Raw genomic sequence first — 20,054 nt, forward strand, 5'->3', positions numbered from 1 at the left:
TCACGCCATTGACTGAGCTTTCGGCCACACCGGAGAAACTGCCGTCGAGGTTATACCTGCGTTTTATTGCGTTCATCTCTCAAGACTCTACGGAGCATACGAGGCGTCGTCAATTCTACGGATGAAAACAGATTGATCGTTTGAATCGTCGATGTTGGTTAGGCAGCAAACTGGCTCAGCGATCCTTCATTGGTCAGTTGCGAAAGATCCGTGAAAAAAATAGTATCCCGAGTGAGTCAACGTTGGCAGAACTGCTGGCCACTCGCTCCTCGGTTTCGTTTCTTCGTGTTGGTGCACTTTGTCTACCCGTCTGAAGTCGGTATCTTCTTTCCATTAGACTCGACGTGTGCTCTCTGCGCAAGGGGTAGGTGTCTTTACCAAATAATTACATAATTTATTCGAAAAACGATAGACTTATCTAACTTAATACTTCGATGAGTTTCTCCGCGGTATTCCGTTTGCCGTTTTTACCGTATTTCTTCTTACGTAATTCGGACGTGAGTGTTAGGTTGGTCACAGAGAGGGCTACGTACTGAATTACGTTATTTGCCAGTCGGTCGATGCTTTACGTCTTCTGTTGCAATTTCTCTGTTGTCATTAGAATATTCATAGCCATGAGACTGATCAGAATGTCCAGCGGAATGATTCATTTTGCAAAAAAGTGTGTTCGGCACCTTCTTTCTACACCAATTCCACACACCTTTTCACCCCCCCCCCCCACTCGTGTGGCAACTGTCGTATACACACCACTCGCCACACAAAATAACAGCTTAACGTAAATCAGATATTTTCCACAGACAGTTGGCAGGATGGGAAAGGTATTTGGAAACCTGTACAAGCTACGAGGAATTATTTATTACCGACTTAGTCCGTACGAGCAGCGGGCATTCGCAGGTGCGATATCTCATGGTGTACCGAATGTATTTCGTAGGATAAAGGAGAACTTGTTTACGATGGGCCCACGTGAGTATCTCAACAAAGTCTTACGAGACTGTGTGATTAGATTCAAACCAGTTGTGTCTGTAATGTCTAAGATGAAAAATTTTCTTGTTAAAGCCTTTTTAATAGCCTACTTGGTCTACGACTGGGCAGAAAAGGAACACGCTCGCCTTCAAAGGAAGAACCCCAAGGATTATGAAAATGACGTATAAATAATTAGTATTTGCATAGTTTATTTATAGAATATGGTTGGAAAGTCAAACAACACACATGCATATATCTATCTGTACAGAGTATCCGTGAATATATTGCGTGTATCGAATGTCTAAAGTTATACTACACGAATAAAGTTTCCTGTCAGTTTAACGAGAAAGTGTTCGTTAAGAGTACCGTTTGAAATTTAATTTTCAGACAATACGTACTCTGCTTAACGAGTTGAAAGATTTATAATTTACCAACGAAATCCTGCTATCGAACGTTCAAACGGCGTCGGAAAAATTGACAACCTGAATTTCTTCGTAACCATCCACCTCATTTTGTTTTCAATTCTTAAAGCAGCTGTTGTGGGCCATTCATTGCCAAAATTTGTTCAGAAATCACTTCTGCATAATTCGAAAAGCCAATTCTGGAAATTAAAAACACAGTCAAGCTGTAGTTGATCGAATTCAATCGATTTCGTAAAAACTTGTAATATGGCCACAGCAAAATTGAAATATGGTAAAAAAAATATCAGAACTACGTTTTTTCGGCTTTGACTTTCAAATTGTCTGAAAAACATCCTTCGGCTTTAAAGGACGTTTTTAAAATAGCGAATTTTCTCCCATCGACACTGGATTATCGTTAGCTAATAACGATTCATGGATGCGAAAATTGTAATCCAACAGCCTTGACTGTATCCTCCGAAAGAATCAGACTGAAGTTAAGCAATTGAAAAATTACTCTCAAGGAGTTGGCTTTTCAAAATTGAAGTATATTTTGTTTACAATGGTTTACCAAATCTCGGACTTTCCTATAAATGCGAAGTACCGATTTTTCGTCAACATGCACCGTTACAGTAACGTTACTAACTTCACCTTGACTTCATCCTATTCCGAAAGAATCTCGGGTACAGTTTTCAAAGTTGGAGCTTCCAAATTCTTTCACCGACTCCATTTAAATACCTTCCGCGAAGAAAACAGTTTGGACTTTAACTGTAGTATGTTCTTGCCGTAATAAAAGAAGTTTATGCCTTCCATGTTCCGAGAAATACGAGCAGGTAAAATTTGGCTTGAATTCAATGGCCAGAGCAAGCAAATACCCACGACTGTCGTTTATTGTTTTGCCGCCTTTGTGAGCGCTACAGGGCAAGCCGAGAATCCGCTATCGGTGGCCCAGGTAAACCTAAGACCTCTTCTAACCGATCGTACCGAGCTCCGTCGCAGGTCTCGACGAATGGAAAGCTTGGTACCGTTCCACCTCGACCAATGAGGTGGTTCGTTTCATTTGCTACCTGTCCGTGGGTCGAAGGGGGTGAAGAAGGGGGACACCCGCCCAAGTTTACCTGGGGCTTCGTCAGGTATAGAGGTACGGCACAGGTATTTCCAGTCGACAATGAGTGGGACCGAGGTCCGCCCAAAACTCCGTTGCTCTGTGCCGTATTGTATATAGGTGAGTAGAGTGTGACGTCGGGACTGACACTTGTTGACGGAGTTGATAGTTTTCAAACTTTTATCGTTCTGGTACCTGCAGCTATACCTGTAAGTTGATAAGTTTACAGTGAAAATAAACGGCGGCGATTGGTCTTGTGCCACGCGATTACGATTATAACCACCGTCATATTGGATATTATAAGTTTCGTCGAGCCAAACCCGCGTTCTACCAAAACTCGGCTGTCACAAGGTATTTATCGATGATATTCCACTACACCGATACACCCACATACACGCACGCACATACGCCCATACATGCAGCAGCAGAGATATGGACACTCTTTGGCTAGTCTTAACATCCGACTACCGTAATTTTGTATCAGTATATACATGGGGTACGAATAACACAACTTGAGCGGAGTTTCAAGCGTCGATTCCACTTCACCCATTATGCGGCTTATTTCGCAACCTGTCTTTTTTTCTTGGTTATTGTCCTCTTGAAAATCCAATTAGGGTTTCAGTTCTTGGTGTGTATTAAGATACGGCCGAATTGCCGGTTGAAGCCGAGCTCAAATCCCGTACCCAGCTTATGCTGTAGCCCGAGGTAAATATCGCGTTGGGTTGTGACGATAAGGGGAAAGAGGATCAAAAGGAAAAACAAAAATCATACCGGCGTAACTAACAAGAAAACCAAGGTGATTAGAAATCAGTTCCAGGAACTAGCCGCACACGGTGTACTGAATTATTTAAGCGTCTGTACCTACATTGGACGTAATATTTCATCTCGATCCTTACAATTTTGGTCGATCCCGTTCGGTTGTGATGATTAATTAAAACTTGACGAACAGCTCAGTCAAATTTGTCAAAATGCTGATAAGTTCGTGCTAGTTTCTTGCCTATCAAGAATTGAAAAGTATAGCGACTTATCTTTCCCGATTAGGGTAATATGCGGTTAGACAAACACACGCATTATTCCGGTAATATGTGCACGCGCCATGCGAGCTTGATATGCACACCTTGGAAATTTTTTCATCAATTCCGATACAGGGTGTGTCAGCCTAAGGCACAAATAGCTTTGTGAAGCACGTCGTCGTCGCGCAACCTCCCATAAACGTAGGGTAATGTTAATGTACGGAAGAACAACGGGGTACCTATACCTACGCCTCGAAGACATTTCCGATGCGTTTCGTAACGGTCTTACTTTGCCACATGTATGCACACCGACACCGCGCTGCAGGATTCGAGCACCGATTTTCGCCATGCCGTACACGGTGTGTAGATCTATTTTACTTCGCATCGTGCGACGCGTCTGCGGTATCGAAAATCGCTTGAAAACACCTGCGCCTAACTTCCAGCGTCTGCACGATCGTCGAACGCTACACACCATATTCCACATTCACAACCAGCCATTAGATTTTCGACCTTGGCCTTGACGAGGTCCGACGACCGATATCTAACTCGGCATCCGAATGTCGACCTTTCTTATCTACCGTACCCCATCAATTTCAAATTGTCAATCAATTTCACGCCGCACTTTGCGGTACAACGATGAAGATCCATAACGTTAGTAGGTATATTTCAAAACGAGCATAGGCATATTATATTATTATACACGAGTTATGAATGCGTACGTGTATTCCGGGAGCAGATGAAAGTTTCTCGACTATACAATATATGTATATATATATGTATATATGCATAGGTATACGTATGCACGTAAGTCGAACCGTGCCATGCGTACACGCGTCGTACCTTCTGTATTTGTGTCAACTGTATACATATACGTATGTGTACACACGTGTTTCGTGTGTGGGATAAGCGCGTCCATTACGGATTGGGAATTTCAAATGTGGTTAAAGTCGCCTTGGAATCTCTGGAATGCGATTCAGCCAAGAACTGATCCCTTCTGGCTGGCTATATACATCCTACGTGATACGTACACGGTACATACACTTGCGTACATTGGTATACGCATACACACGCCTGTATCGGCGCGTGCATTAATACTCTTTGATGCCGCATGAGAGAGCGGGGGGAGGGGGGGGGGGGCACCTTTCCTTACTTGCCCAACATCCAGCCTCGCAAGCTTACATCTCGAATTCGATAGTGTCAACATAAAGGCGCGTGCACACGTGACGTTTTGTTGCCAGTTTTTCACCCGTTGAGTTTTGTTCTTTCCTTCTTTCTTCCTCATTCAGGGTCGATGACGATGATGATGTCATTTTCCATAGGTACGAGACGCACGTTCGCACGTCGGTCGTGTCACTCCGAACAATCAACCGCGAGGAGAATTTGATTCCTCTTGAGGCGCGATACGATATCTAATTCTTGCTCTTCGTACGCCTTTTTTGACTTGCCTATCTTCGACAATATCAGAGACACGATTTTCACCAAAATGGCAGCCTCTAGGTATTGAGGATATTGAGCGGCGAAAATCTCACACATAGTATTAACAATGATGCCGGGATGTTGTATTTCTTTTTCTTTGTGCATGGAGTCATACTTCTTGCGATGCTCATGAGAATCTGAAAATATATTTATAGAGAATTGGGTGGGAATTTTGTAATTATAAGTTTCTATACCAGAACGAGTTTAGATCAGACGCAGTTTTGACGGTATATGAAGGAGAAATTCACCGCCGAGTTGTTGTTACCAATCTAATCTATTTCTCTAGACTGGTTGGTTTGCTCGCGCAGGTTGCAGACTTTCCGTCGTTCGATTTGCAATTGAGAAAAAAGAAAACAGCGTACATACAATCATTCGCCAATTTCTTTCATGAAAAAGCATACTTAGATACCGCTTGCGAAGAAGTAAATATAACGTAATCGCCGTTTGTTGACACGCTTCATGCGAGACTGAAAGTATTTCACATAATAGTTCAAGATGAGCTGCGCATAATCTGTTTGGCAAAACTTTTTACCGTCGGTACTTAATGTGTTGATTCAATATTGAAGAATTTTTTTTCTTCTTTTCGCATACTACGCGTGTATACTAATTGAATTGCCCCGGTTCCGACCATCGCAACTTACTTTTATACGATTATCGAGAGATGCTCGGAATCCGGGAACCCAACTATAAATTAATGTGCATGTAGATGAGCGAACATGTGTCAGTGGTTTATTACTCGTATTATAATGAGTGCGTGGTCCATTTTGTCGAACGTGAAACCAAAATGTGCCGTATTTAGACATGAATGCATGCTACATATTATAAATATATAAGCAGCGATGCAGAAAAATAAATAACAATAATCATGGTATTTGCAAAAAATAATTAATCATACAGCCGATGAATAATTTATTAATTTATTATTAGAACGTTGGTTTCTTTTCTTATAATCAACCAGGAAATATGCACCTAGTTATTTTTTCAAATCGTTAAACTACATTTCTGCTGATTTAAAATTACCAACTACTAATTAAGGTAAAAATTTAATTATCGTCGGCGAGAAGGTGTATAGCATATATCAGCACGTGTATATGTATATATAATACATACCGAGGTGTACGTATATACGAACATAACAGTTGCTAATGAACCTGACTTCGAGGGTCCTGCCAGCATAGACGTTGTGACGAAAGCACAAATTACCTTCTGACAAATAATCCAACAATTATTTGACGTCCTCTTCACGACCTCTTATGCTAAAAAGAAATAAATTTCATTGAAATTGAATTTGTATAACTGCCACTATGAACCAGAATAAGTGAAAAACTGTTTCGCTAAGTTGTGACAGATACAGATTGTTTTTAGGTTTCCTAATTATCTTCAATCATGCAAAAAGATACGCAGCGTATTCAAATGAGAGATTAGATGATTTTGGTGTAATTTCTGTACTCGTTTGTGTTTAGGTAAAGATCTGTAAGGCAGGAAAACATTGTCTGGAAAAGGCTTGGTGTATAAGATATCACGCGGCTCCGGGGTTTAGGAGTCGGTTGAGTTTCGAAAATATCTTACTTTCGCTGCGAAAGAGAATTACCGTGCGTGCCATCGGCATTTCTCTTGAAATGGCAAAAAAATATCGGGGAACTCACATCGTCGTATCTGAAGCTATCTAGACATTTACACACACGTCGTCATCCCGATTGATGACTTCTGAACTATTTATTTCCGTCGCCAATCCTCGAGGAGAGAGAGTTTTTGAAAAAAACGTTTTCTTTGCTATCGAAATGATAAGGTTTCAAGTGAAATATACATTATATTTTTAAAAACTATCGGCAAGGTGTCACTGTTGATACCCGCTCAGCCCTTTGATTCCAAATAACCCTTAATTTTGTCAATTAATAGTTTTCGCGTACCATATACATCATCTTGTAATGGAAATTGACCGCATCGTTATATTGGGAATAATATAAGAGATAGCGTGAAAAGAGAAAGCCTCGGCATTGCAGAACCTATATATTTACCGCATACATTTGCACATATTTTCCTGCCTTTAATTGAAGCCTGTAATTATTTAATGAATTATTTAATTCCAACTCTTATATGAGTAAAAATGTATTATTTATAATTTGAAGTATTTATTGAGTAGTTGCATTTACCAGATAAATAATAATTCCAACTGAACAATACAGCACCAATCTTGCGTCACCAAGTACACCAAATTCATCCCCATTTTTTAGTAGCTTAAAGTCTATACTTTAAGACAATGTCATTGCTACCCAGTATAAACCCTCAAACTAGAGAATTTTTCCAAATTTAAATTATAAACGGGGAAAGTTGTATGCGAATAATATATAGAATATAGATGTGGAAAGAAAAATCTGAATAACAACGGTGCAATCATGGTGATGACGACAATCAGAACTGTGGGAGATTAGTTTTGTCATTAGGTGTAACAATGCGCGTAAGAGAGTATAATATGCATAAAGGTATTATTCAAGGATAACCGCAGCTGTAGCAACGTTTCGCAATGGCCTTTGGTGACCTCTGTAGAGTAAATACTTACCGAACGGAAATACATGCACGCATGCATTCCTGCGGGCTACTCCTTTGGATTATGTTGGCGGCCTTATTGCCGCGAACTGGTTTTTCGTATCGTTGACCTCACCTTGTCGAGATATAACTTCCTGTATACTTAAACGCCCCAGTTGCCAGCAATTCTGATTTATAATATCACAGTGAAGAAAAGCGAATGAGAGGAAAAAAACAGTGCATGCAAATAGCGATAACTTAGTAAGGAATATGATAAATCGTAGGTATAAGTGATAAAATGTACAAGTATCTGTTTTTTCATTTCTCCCTCCTCATCTACCTTTCCGCGAGGCACAACAAGTGAGACATATAGGAGGAATTCAGGCCCACCCCCGAGTAATCACTGTTTCAATGAGTCACAATTGAGACTGTATCGCAACTTAGACTCATATCGAAGATTGTGTGTACAAGATGCCTGGGTAAACGTTATCAGTTATACTCGCTGATCACCGAGGAGCTCTGCAATCTAATCGGCGAGTGACTGCAAGTTTAGGCCGAAACCTTGCAGAAATTGCGCAGACAGCTCATGAAAACACAATATAAACAGTCGCACCATTGAGTATTGGCTCGATTTACCGCAACGACAGATAAGAGATCGGTGTATAAGGTGTATAAAGAACAATTACGGAACTACAAAAATTTTGCGATAAATCATCAGAGTTGACAACTGGTTCAATATTTCAGAATCTTTCATGCCTGAATGTCGAGCTTTTCCTTATCGGATTGTTATACGTCAAGATTGGGGTGCTTGAAAAATTTTAATTCAATGGTAGCTTTGATGAGGATTTACGTATCGCTGTGAGCATGCCCGGTAAGGCCTTCTAGTGACTCGATAGCCCGAAGTTCTCCTGGTTTATTTAGTCCAGGAAATATACCCCGAATATGACAAATTCTTTCGCATTATTCTATTGGGGCAAGCTGATACTTTTCGTGTGGGTAGTAAGAACTGGTGTATACGAACGATGAAAATAATCATCCCGCCCTGTGAAATCGCGTGGGAACATTGTTTAAAAGTCAATGAAAACTATGATTTTAACGTTTTTCGCGTTTATCTTTTTTCCTTTCAATTGTACAGAATAAAGTGCAATACTTTCTTTTCATTTTTGAGAGCTCTACAAAGCTAGGCGTCGCGATCTGATAAATATTGATTGGATCAAAAGTTATTGGCAAAAAACCACTGAAATGAAACATTTTATATCAAATTTAATAGACTCTTAATCTCTGCATAATCCTCTTAACGTGAATCCAAACTCATGCTATGCTATACGTGGCTTCAGTTTCCTCGTTGCTGAATTCTGTTTTTTTTTTCCAAAACAGGATACATCACGACTGTTACCTTTTTCCTTTTTGCATCCACCGTTTGTTTAATTTGCGGAAATCCTTTGTCTGCCAAAACTATGTCACCTTCTTCTAGTAAATCTATCAAACCTGATTCTTCAGTCCATTGCGTATCGCTTTGTCTTCCACCAGCAACTTTGGATTTAAAACTAATGAATCCAAATGGAGGGATTCGAATAAGCAGATTAGCTGTGAAATTTTTCTTGTAATTCGAATAACAGAACATCCTGTTATCGAATATTGAGTGACACTGAATTCTGTACAGTCGGTGATTACTCGAGTATTTGTATAATTTGGTTTAAAATATTCTGGCATAGACCGCATTACAATACACTTCTTTGGCTGAAAAACTAAATTTTGTGTGGCAGCAGATAAGTACTTTAAAACAGCAAAAAACATTCTTGACACGGTCGTTCTGCGTACGTCAAATAAAACGGCAATCACTGAGAATGTCAAATCGGTTTTGATTTTTATTAAAAAAAGTAGAAATGGATTTTCTTTGGAAAGCTTACTATGATCTGATCTGTCATTTAAACGCTTTAGTAATAAATTAAAATTCTGAAATGTCATACCAGCAAAATTTAAAAGTTGTTCCCTTTTTTTTATTGACAAATATCCAGCAAATCCAGAAAATTGTGGAGTATTCAAGGTCTCATTTTCTAGATTGCGTCCTATACTTACATTTACATAATTCTTCGATTCTGTGCCACACTGCTTGTCTTCAAAATTTTTTCTCTTGGAAGTGATTACCGCATTTGAATGTTCATTTGTATTCGTTTGAATTTCCACATCCCACACAGATTTACCATCCAAATCAATCCCATTACAAATAAACGTACTGTCAAATTGCTCGTTATTAAGAGATGTAACTTGACACCCATGATCGATTGTCGTCTTGATGTTGATGTATTCCATTTCAACATCCTCCAATGCGCCTCAAGTTCTTTTATTTAATTTGAGTGATTGTTCAAGAATTTTTTGCCTGCGTGAAGCGACTGTAGATTTTACGTTGTCTGTTCCACGCTTTATAAACCGAGCATGCCTGCAATAAAACATATTATAACCTGTGTTTTATAAAAACCTCGATGACTTGTTTCATCAATCAATATATTAATTAAATCATATCTATTTGCTCCCATAATTTCATTTACGCTTCTTTGCGGATATACTAAAGGAAATATTGTCGGTACATAACTTGGACTGTTTTCATCTCCTTTTTTATTTTCAATAAAATGATTACTGCATATATAATCACACCGTTTTGGCACCCAAAGTGAACCTTCAATGTTGTGACAAATCCATTTCTTGTGTTATGTTATGAATAATTGATTTGTTACTGTACCTGAGCATTGCAATATCGCTTCTACTTTCAACGTTTACTGTATACACGATAAAGAGGTTATGTTACTTACTTTTTTCTTTTGACAGTTCCTATCTATTTCTTTTTTTGCTGCAGCTTATATGATTCCGTTGGAAGATGTATATTGCAAATACGCGAGGCGAAAAGACCGTTGCCACCTTGTTGCAGACGATTCTTTATATAACGAGAGTGTTATACATTTTTTCACGAAGCACGAAATTGAGGTTAGGGTGACATAATGATAGATTTGTTCGCGAGAACGCATGCGCGCAGTATAGAAAAGACCATTCTCAACTTATAGGACTTAAAAGTGGTCTTTTCAATACTCCGCGTATGCGTATTCGTAGACTCACTCGGCCGCTATGGAAACTGGTACTTTGGGTACGGAAAACACATTGAAAAACGCGTAAAACATGCTCGCGTTATATAAAAATATTTATACGACACTGGACTGCAAAACCCTTCTCAATGCCTATTTACCATGTTTTCTATACACTAATTTTACGATATAACAATTCTGATTCCTTTTAGTTAAACGCTGAGTTGAAGCGGTGGTCGCACAATGCCTTACTACAACAGTGGTCACAGCACATCGACCTACAACAAAGGTGAGTAAAAATTATTTCATTCTTATCTCGTGCCCCTGAATTGCTATTTAAGCTTATTTCATATATCTATTTTTCCACATCGTTCAGATGGCGGGTCCAGCGGCCCTCCGAGCACATCTGGGGCAGTTGGTACGAGTTCGGAACCAACTTACCTGATGGAGCATTTGGCGACGTTTACTGTGACGATTGAAACTGGCATAGTTTATCCCGCCGACGGAATGAGGAGGCTCCTTCAACTTGAAAAGAGCAATGGTATATGGAGTCAGAAAATGCAGCTACGTCTGGAGAGGTCGTGGGTTTTGATAATGGACAACGAGACCGGGGTAATTTCAGGGAAATTGCCATTTGGATGAATTGTCATACCTTGAAAGAACTAGAAACAGCATTATCCTTTTTCATCTTTCAGGCAGTAATGGAGAGATTCCCAGCCTCATTGATACAGGAACCAACCGCTTTCACGTCCAGGGATCCAATGGAGATGTACAACAATATTTTGGTATTCACAGTTGCTGACGACAGTGTGTCTGGTCAACGTGCCGAAATGCACATATTTCAGTGTCAGAGCGTCTCCGCCCAGGATCTTGTCGAAGATCTCAAAATGCTGCAAATGGGGAAATTAGTCCCCGGTGGTTCTCCCAGAGGACCGAGGGGTCACATTCCACCTCCACCGACTCTCCCTCCTCCGGAACCTCCGTTGAACGGTGTTAATGTTCGCGAACAAGTTTCGGCATTCAATGCAGCAAACAGTGAGTCTGAGTCTGATGACTTTAGTATAATTCAAACACCACTGCAATCTCAATGTTCGATTTCTTATGACTGAACTTTTCATTCACTTTGAACCTCTGATCTAAATAACGCACTAGTAACATTTGAATAAGTTAATTTTGTTGCTTTCATTTGTATTGACTCAACAAGATCACATAGGCAAAGTTGTTTTTCATTTCGATAATAATAATTTTAAACAATCAATACCAAAAAGTAGTTTTCCCGTTATAACGCGCAGAGCACAGCCCTGTGTATTTATCCCAACCATTTTCGCAATAGGTGTTGTAACAAAAAAAAATAAAGAAACCAAAACAATCAAATTTAAAAATGACATGCCCATGATTGTCAATGCCAAAACTGACAGTGATCGTCGCTCAAAATACTTCTTGGGGTGGAGCTCTATATTGTCTATCAGAATACTAGGGGACTGAGGTCAAAGTTTAAGAACCTGAGCCACAACCTCCTGTTGAAGACTTCTCAACCTGCAATTCTAGCCGTTACTGAAACCTGGCTCGACGACTCTGCCTAAGACACCGAATCACCTCTAAATGATTTTATTATTTGCTATAAAGATAGGAACGCGGAAACTAGTAGTAAGAGTCATGGTGACGGATTACTCCTGGCAGTTGATCGGAGGCTGTCCAGCAAAATCTGCGCTTCCCCACGTAATCTTGAATTAGTTACCATAACCCTTGATCTTGTCGATGCTAGGTTTTTAATTGCGCTAGTGTACTTTGCCCTAACTCTTGAGTAAGATTGATTGGAAGGCTGCGTTTTAGGACTGCGGTATCATTGATGCAATGAACGATAGTCTCTACATACTTCTCTGCTAGATTATTTCCTGCCACGTCCCGCTAAAGAAATCTCATGCATGCGTGAGATGAGATCTTGGAGTTTCACACGGTTTACGGTTCAATCCTGTGTTTCAGATGACGGAACGAACGACATGTCGCGAGAAGAGAACATCGACGAGGTGTCCTCGACGTCTTCGGAAAAGTACGAAAGGGACGTGACAATACTGAACCACTGTTTCGACGACATAGAAAAGTTCATAGCGCGGCTTCAGCACGCGGCGGCGGCGTCTCGTGAGCTGGAACGTCGTCGCCGGAATCGTAAATCGAAGAAGAGGAACCTCGGCGACGGTATGCTGACGATGCGCGCCAAGCCGCCACCGGAGATGGAGTTCATAGACATATTCCAAAAGTTCAAACTCTCGTTCAACCTGCTCGCCAAGCTCAAGGCGCACATTCACGATCCCAACGCTCCAGAGCTCGTCCACTTCCTATTCACCCCGTTGGCGCTGATCGTCGACGCCTCTCACGATACGAACTACGACCCAAACCTCCCGAACAAGGTGGTGTCCCCCCTCCTGACGCGCGAGGCCGTCAACCTGTTGATAAATTGCGTGACGAGCAAAGAAACGGAGCTCTGGCACTCCCTCGGTGACACGTGGCTGATACCCAGGGACCAGTGGAAGGGCCACGTGCCTCTTTACCACCCCATATTCATGGACGGCTGGTCTCCAGAGTACCCGATACCGGAAGACCGGGACCACGACCATCTCGCCTCGCTGCTGAACGCGGACAAGCAGAAGAGGGACGAGATCCCGGAGCAGCAGAACCTCGGGGAGCCCTACTACAACCACCGGGATGTCGACGAGTCGCACTACAGTAGCGACTACCTCGAGTACGAGGGCGGCAGGGAGGAGCGTCCGAGCAACGATTACTTCGAGCGGAATTACGGGCCCGCCTCTGACCTCTACGGCCGTGAGGACAGGGAAAGAGTCGAGCAGACCAGGGCGCACAGCGAGATATCCCTCGACTCGATCGAACGCGGTTCCCGCGGTGTGCCGGTCGAGCAGCGCGCGCAGGAAGCTTGGCTTGACGAGCTGGTGGCGCGACACGCGAAGATCGTCCAGGTTACCTATCCCCGGACCGCGAACAACGACAAAGAGCTGACGGTCGTTAGGGGTGAGTACCTCGAGCTCCTCGACGACAGCAGAAAGTGGTGGAAGGCCAGGAATTCGAAAGGGCAGATCGCCCACGTGCCTCACACCATCGTCGCGCCTCACAACAGCTCGACGAATCAGCCTGCCGGCGATAACGACGTCTTCAATAACCCGCTGTACACCAGCAGGTATCAACGGCAGGGACACGGATACAATTACGAGGTACAACGTCATTATTGGAGTACTCTTTTACATTAGGCCGACTGGGCACACTGTGAACCAAAATTTAAGTCAAGTACTTAGTATAGTACTCCTACCCTTACTGACCGAGCAAACATCCTTTTCATCAGCCTTCAAGAAGGGTGAGGTTGCTCGGTCGGTAACGGTATTAGTACTACATGACCTTAAGAAAAGAAAAAGACCGTTTACAAGATCCCGAGCAAGTTGTTTTTGTTTGAACCTTAGCCTGTGCTATTCAAATTTTCTCAGATCCATTTGTTTTACGTAGAAGGGATGTTGTTTTATTCGTGTTCACCATCATTCGAGTAAATAATGTTTCTGAATATTTTTTGAATCACTCTTCTCCGTTCCTGTTTTCCGATTAAGACGATAGGGCTCATTCATTATTGATTCAATGCTCCGAAAAGTCTTTAATCGCCTATAAGTTTATCATTTAATTCAGGACTCTGAAGTCGAGGGTACCAGCACCAGTCCGGGACCTGACCCCTCGCATCGTCCTCATGCCATACCGCCTCCGGCCCCCGCTGACTGGGTTCGAAAAGAACGACTCGGAAAAAAAGGTGAATTTCGATATTTCTAAGGCCCATATATCAAGCTCACCGACACCATATTATTATGTACATGTGCAACAGATTTTAGACGAGTTAATGTATAAACCGAAGAGATAAGTACAGGATAATATTCCTCTGCCGTTAAACAGAGAATATCGATTTATTCGAAATTTAATCATGGCCGACGAATGATTTTAGAGATTCACGTGTTACATCATTCAAGTTCTCATTCGTACTTGTTCTTTAATTAGATACGAACGAGCTTTATGAAATTTTCAAATTATTTCCCGTCTTTGCTTTAACTATTGCAAAACTGACAAACATATATTTTATAACAAATATTGGGTATTTATCTATTGAAAAATTCTTACCGTAGCATATCTGTACGTGTACGTAGCCAGACATGGCATTTCAAAGTGCTAAAGTTAAATATATAAGTACATATATACATACACTTTAACAATTATAACACTTAACACCCAATACTTCGTCCAAGTAAAGATTAGATGGTTGAAGAGTCGAATTTTCGGTTGCCAAATGCTTGTCTTGTAGTACTTAACTGATGTCGACACCTCAACCAGATCGGTGCATACCTATCGGAAACTTGATCTGTCTAGAAGTTGAACCGTTTTAGTTTAATTCAGAATATCTGTTTGTCTGTTGTCTTATTATAATATGGGTTTCTGTTTGTGTCGTTGAATATATGTGAAATAACGACGTTTGTGATCATTCGCATGAATTTACACGTGCATAGAAATGGATGAAATGATTTGTTGTAGATATACACGTTTGAAAGATGCGTAATAATCCGTTTCAATTTCTTTCTCAGTTTTTCAATGAATAACGTGTTGCAGAATATAATTTTTTGTACATGAAAGTATAAATATTTTATGAATTTTTCTTGAATGATAGACTTGCAATACTTGGAACAAGTAAATGAACATGGAGAAATGAATTATATTGTTGACACGCTTTAGAATGCGTAATTGTTTTGCATCATAGAGGTTGTACGATTGGTTTTATACGTACATCGAATTACTTATCTTCAAATTCCGAAACTGGGTTTTGAATATTTCGTAAATAATTATTTTTCTTTACCGTAGTGTATCGTATTTAGAATGTAAATAAATGTGGTAAGTATTGTTAGAACACACCTACATCGTCATCTGAAAATAATCCGCCACATGCTCGATTATCAAAATTTAGTATCGGTCAATTCCAAGTGTTATTATATATTTAGTCGACCCTTGGCATCATAATTATACACACATGTATACGTATACATCGCATAAGTTTGTTATCGCAGTGAATGATAGAAAGATGATTTTTGTGACGTCTACCATTTTAATGTAAGAAGAAAAAAGAGTAAGTAAAAAAGAGTAAGAAAGAGAGAAAGAGTGAGCATGGGAGTGAGTTAGGGGAAGAGAGAAAGATAGAGAAAGAGGAAAAAGAAAAAGAAAAAGAAAAACCCGTTCGAAAACAGAGGAATAGCGAACAAACGGAATAGCAATAATTTTAAAAGCCTCAAGTCGTACACGAGTCCCTTTTCAGTTTTTTCTCCGGTCTTTCAAAAATATTCGCTTTTCCATGATTGTTTGTTGGTGTGAATTTTTCTTTTGTTTTTCATCTTTCTATACGCATACGTTGTTTACCGGATATGGATTGCACATCGGTCCAGTATTTTATTGTATTGTAATTTATGTAAATCTTTTATTAATAAATATATACGATTAATGATGTATGTTTAAATGTTGTGATTGTCCATATACACGTATAATTTGACAGTTACGTACTTAGTTCCATGTTCACGCCGTTCATAGACAGACTGTGCAAAATAAGTTGTGTCCACGTTATATCTCCCGCATCATTGTATAATTCACGTATTATTTTTGTTCACCTGTTGGTTTTCATACCTCGTTAATGATTTCCCGTTGGAGTCAATAAATTGAAAAAAATACTCAACGTGCACAGCACATACGGATACATAAAATTTTTCGAATACCGCATACAGTACGTAAAATAAACTTCAAACGAAAGCCTATGAAAGTTTCTCTACCTCCCTTATTTTTTTTTTGTTTCTATTTATTGTTCCCTTTTGTGTCTCTATACGCGCACTGCAATTGTGATCAAAGCGTCATGTCTGCCGATACCTTCGCTTCGAATTGTTGCTGCAAAAATTTTTTTACCGCTTCCTCCGACAAGAAGTGACACGACTGCGATTCCAACCCCCAACGTCTACACACCAGTGAAAACACGTCTGCGACAGGATGAAAATCTCTACTTTTATGGTAAGTTATCTACGTGGGTTTTCCAATTGATATACAGAAACAAGTCAGTGCATCTTATGATAAAACAATACAGCTATTGATATTTATCAAACCGCTGATTCTGCCGATTCTTTTTTTTTTTGTCTAAACAATTGGAAAACTCACCACGTTTTACGCATGCTTGCGGGAAAGTGCTTGAGGTTTGTCAATTTTCCTAACTCCTCTCTAAGTAACGCCAATCATCGCAAAATCTTCAATCGAAGTGATGCTTTTGTTTGTCCGTCTTGCTAACACAATTGTACGATGACTCAAGGTATGTTCATCAAATTGCTGCGCACTTGAAAAGAACTAGAAAAAAATTTAGTGACAAGGATGATATTGCTGCACTGCGCTACAAGTAGGATAACACCATTTGATATACTAACCCTGAAAGTTTTACTTCGCCATTAAACATTTGACGACCATCGTTATTATCAGCACAACTTCACATCAATCAATATGCTTCTTATTTAAACTTGAGGTGCACACAAATTTGGTGAAGGGCATGTGATCGGTGTCGCTATTCCAGCGTTGAAGTGTTTCAAAATCTTTCTTCGATTGGTTCACAGGTATTGCAGCAGATTCGAGCACGTCGAGTGGCAGCCTCAGTGTCGACGATCTGTCGAGTATTTCACCCCAAAGTTCGCAGTCGAAGGCCAGCACTATGCGTCGGAGCGACGAATCTAGTCTCGCGTCAAATTCAGATTCATTTTCCAAGGCGCCACCACCCCCACCTCCTCCGCCACCATTGCCTTTGCCAATGTCAAAGAGGTCCACTGGTGATCCTCCAAGTTTTAGTAAAAGTGGGACGTCCAAGAGTAACAAATCGGTTGGACCAGGTGAGGGTGAGACCATTATGATATCATTTTGGGATTCTTAAATTCAGAAAACTCCATCTTCTGGCAGTGAATATGCAGCACTGAGTCGGATTTAATTATAATAATGATCATTCGTCACATATTTTATCTCACAGTGACTCAATGTCACTAAATGAAATTATAGCAGCTGGCACGTTATTTTTTCTACCTTGAATTTACTAAATTTATCAAAAACGGTCAGCTGATTACCCACACCGACGCCATATTGCTATAATCACGGGATCCCGATTTCGGAATCACGCTACCGATTATTATGTAAAAAAGTTTGCTGTAATTCCGATTGTCCTCGTAGGACTCAGCAGCCAAGACCAAATGCAAGAAGAGCTCAAATACGTCCTGACAATGTTTCGCGAAAAGAGACGGAACTTAGATATCGTGAAGACGCCGGATGTGTGTATCGATAATCGCTCTACACCTAGTGAAGTTCAAAGCTGGCTGAGAGCTAAAGGATTTTCAGATAAGTACGTATATCATAGCCATTGTTTATTTTGAAGGTACACCTTTGACAAGATAGCAATTAAGAACGTGATGCTTTGAATCAATTTGCACGTGCAGCTGCTGATTTTAACGATATTCTCACAATGTCGTTACACTCGTCTTAACCCTTTGAGTCACACATTATTGTATCGAGTCGAATTTTAAAACAAGACAGTATTCTATAGTTTTTGGGGTCGCTGACTACGAATCTGAAATCAGATTTTGAATATTCAAGATGGTGGATCAAATACGGTGGACGAAAATCGAGTATTGAAAACCTATTAATATATTATCAGAAATAGCAAAAAACAGTAAAGAGATATGTTGAAAAGTTCTCTAAATATACAAAATAAGGATATAAAATAGGCGGTAAGATCACTTACCACTATTACTGAAACGGTTAACGTCATACTGTAATCCAAGAAATCAGCAGGTCCGTTGACTGTTGTTTGTAAAACGCAAGATCAAATGTGTGAAAAATTGCCTGAAATATTGTTGTGAACAGTACACATATTTATTTATTCACAGAACCTGTCGGCAGCTCCGAGGGATGGCTGGTTACGAGTTGTTCATGTTATCGAAGCGTCAACTTGAGCAATATTGCGGACAGGTAGAAGGCAAGCGACTGGATAGTCAAATCACTTTGTCTCGTAATGTAAGAGGGGTGAGTGGATCTGGCTCGGGAGGCAGTCATTGTTTTTTTGTGACGTTCATCTGCGTAGAATATGTGTAGCTCTATGAGTATTAACTCAAAGTTTGATTTGTTCATTTTTTTTTTCATTTCCAGTACAAGACGGCGCGATCCAACGAACTGAAACAAATTTTGGACAAAGTACGCCAAAGAGTTGACGGTGACGAAGAATTGCGGAACGGAGTAAAAAACAACGTGTGAATTATTCCTTTGCCTTCGAACTTCTAATCAATAATAATTACCTCTCGATATGTATCGATGATATGTAAATACATTTGTACATATTCGGCCACACACTTCTATTCGGTGTAGAACCAATAATCGAATTCCATGTACAGCTACAATCAATTTGCATTCGCAACCATAAATAGTATTATAGTTAATGAAAATAATTCAATATCACAAGTCAGTAAGAATAACAGATTTTAATATTCTTATATTCCTGTTAGCACTATTTTGTTGTTATCGTTATTTAAAAATTTTTAATAACTTTAAGTCCGTAAGAATTTAAACTAGAACGTACCGATCATCATGCATGTATATACAATTCTTTCCAGTAATACCATAAATACATCAATTCAATAAGTAATGTGAATTTACTTGAATATGTTGGAAATTGAAGAAAAACTCAAATATTACCGTAACTTATACGAAACTACACGTATCAGTTATCACTGCATAGTCCCGATTATTATTCCTTTTTCATTTATTTAAAGCAATACCATATACATTGTAACAGATATATATATATATATATATATATATATATATATATTATATAGTGTATATACGGGCTATTCCGCGTCAACCGGATCAGTCATCTCTCAGATATTTTTTTAATTTGGCATGTGGATTGTGTGTGAGGAGTTAGATTTTTGTGCCAAAGCGCGAATCTTATAATGCAAAATTCGATTTTTTATTAACAATAACAAATTAGACTCCCATTTTTTTCAAAAATTCATAACTTTGGCAAAAAATTAGATACAATATATATTTTTTTTTCAAATTACGCGGAAAGCTCCATAGAATTTAAAAAAAAATACGAAATGGTAAAAAAAAGTTGTTATCAATTGTTTATTTAACAATTAATTTTTCAAAGATTTTTAAAACAGTGACTGACACGATCAAAAAATTTTTTTTAAATTCTGACATGTTCCTTGAACTGTACTACAACCTGTGAATTAATTCCAGAGGGGTGTTTTTCTTCGTTTTTGAGTAAAAAATCATTAAAGGTGTCGATGCGCGTGAAATTGCGGCGCGCCGAGTCTCTACGTAATGGCGGGCGGCCGGTTGCCGTCCACCGCTACCCCGCGGTGGCGTCGCAGCGTTATTTTAGAGTCATTTTCACGAT

General features: G+C 39.8%; 2 protein-coding genes and 1 long non-coding RNA gene across 7 annotated transcripts; 2 read left to right on the plus strand and 1 right to left on the minus strand.

Annotated features, from left to right (window-relative positions):
• Nucleotides 1-215: 215 nt before the first annotated feature.
• On the plus strand, nt 216-1,305 carry LOC124304992 (cytochrome b-c1 complex subunit 8). 2 transcript variants are annotated; one of them, XM_046763885.1, is made up of 3 exons: nt 216-364; nt 798-963; nt 1,057-1,305. In XM_046763885.1, the coding sequence occupies exons 2-3, from the start codon at nt 810-812 to the stop codon at nt 1,149-1,151; spliced, it is 249 nt and encodes an 82-aa protein (XP_046619841.1). In that variant the 5' UTR covers nt 216-364; nt 798-809; the 3' UTR covers nt 1,152-1,305. The 2 variants fall into 2 exon arrangements, with proteins under 2 accessions (XP_046619841.1, XP_046619842.1); XM_046763886.1 differs by having other exon boundaries at nt 229-364; nt 785-963.
• Nucleotides 1,073-2,446, minus strand: LOC124304993 (uncharacterized). Its single transcript, XR_006908300.1, has 2 exons — nt 1,933-2,446; nt 1,073-1,564 (listed from the first exon to the last, which is right to left on the minus strand). It is a non-coding gene; the product is annotated as an uncharacterized LOC124304993 (long non-coding RNA).
• Nucleotides 2,447-2,458: 12 nt separating this feature from the next.
• On the plus strand, nt 2,459-19,446 carry LOC124304987 (epidermal growth factor receptor kinase substrate 8-like). Of its 4 annotated transcripts, none has more exons than XM_046763874.1 (11): nt 2,459-2,586; nt 10,771-10,847; nt 10,935-11,170; nt 11,254-11,593; nt 12,542-13,782; nt 14,243-14,360; nt 16,484-16,639; nt 17,227-17,496; nt 17,828-17,996; nt 18,541-18,676; nt 18,800-19,446. In XM_046763874.1, exons 2-11 carry the CDS (start codon nt 10,802-10,804, stop codon nt 18,902-18,904), a joined length of 2,817 nt encoding a protein of 938 aa, XP_046619830.1. In that variant the 5' UTR covers nt 2,459-2,586; nt 10,771-10,801; the 3' UTR covers nt 18,905-19,446. The 4 variants fall into 4 exon arrangements, with proteins under 4 accessions (XP_046619830.1, XP_046619833.1, XP_046619831.1 ...); XM_046763875.1 differs by having other exon boundaries at nt 2,529-2,675; XM_046763876.1 differs by lacking the exon at nt 2,459-2,586 and adding an exon at nt 2,682-2,817.
• Nucleotides 19,447-20,054: the final 608 nt, after the last annotated feature.

The sequence above is a fragment of the Neodiprion virginianus genome, chromosome 5 (genome assembly GCF_021901495.1).
Source record: "Neodiprion virginianus isolate iyNeoVirg1 chromosome 5, iyNeoVirg1.1, whole genome shotgun sequence".
In the NCBI taxonomy this organism is placed as follows: Eukaryota; Metazoa; Arthropoda; class Insecta; order Hymenoptera; family Diprionidae; genus Neodiprion; species Neodiprion virginianus.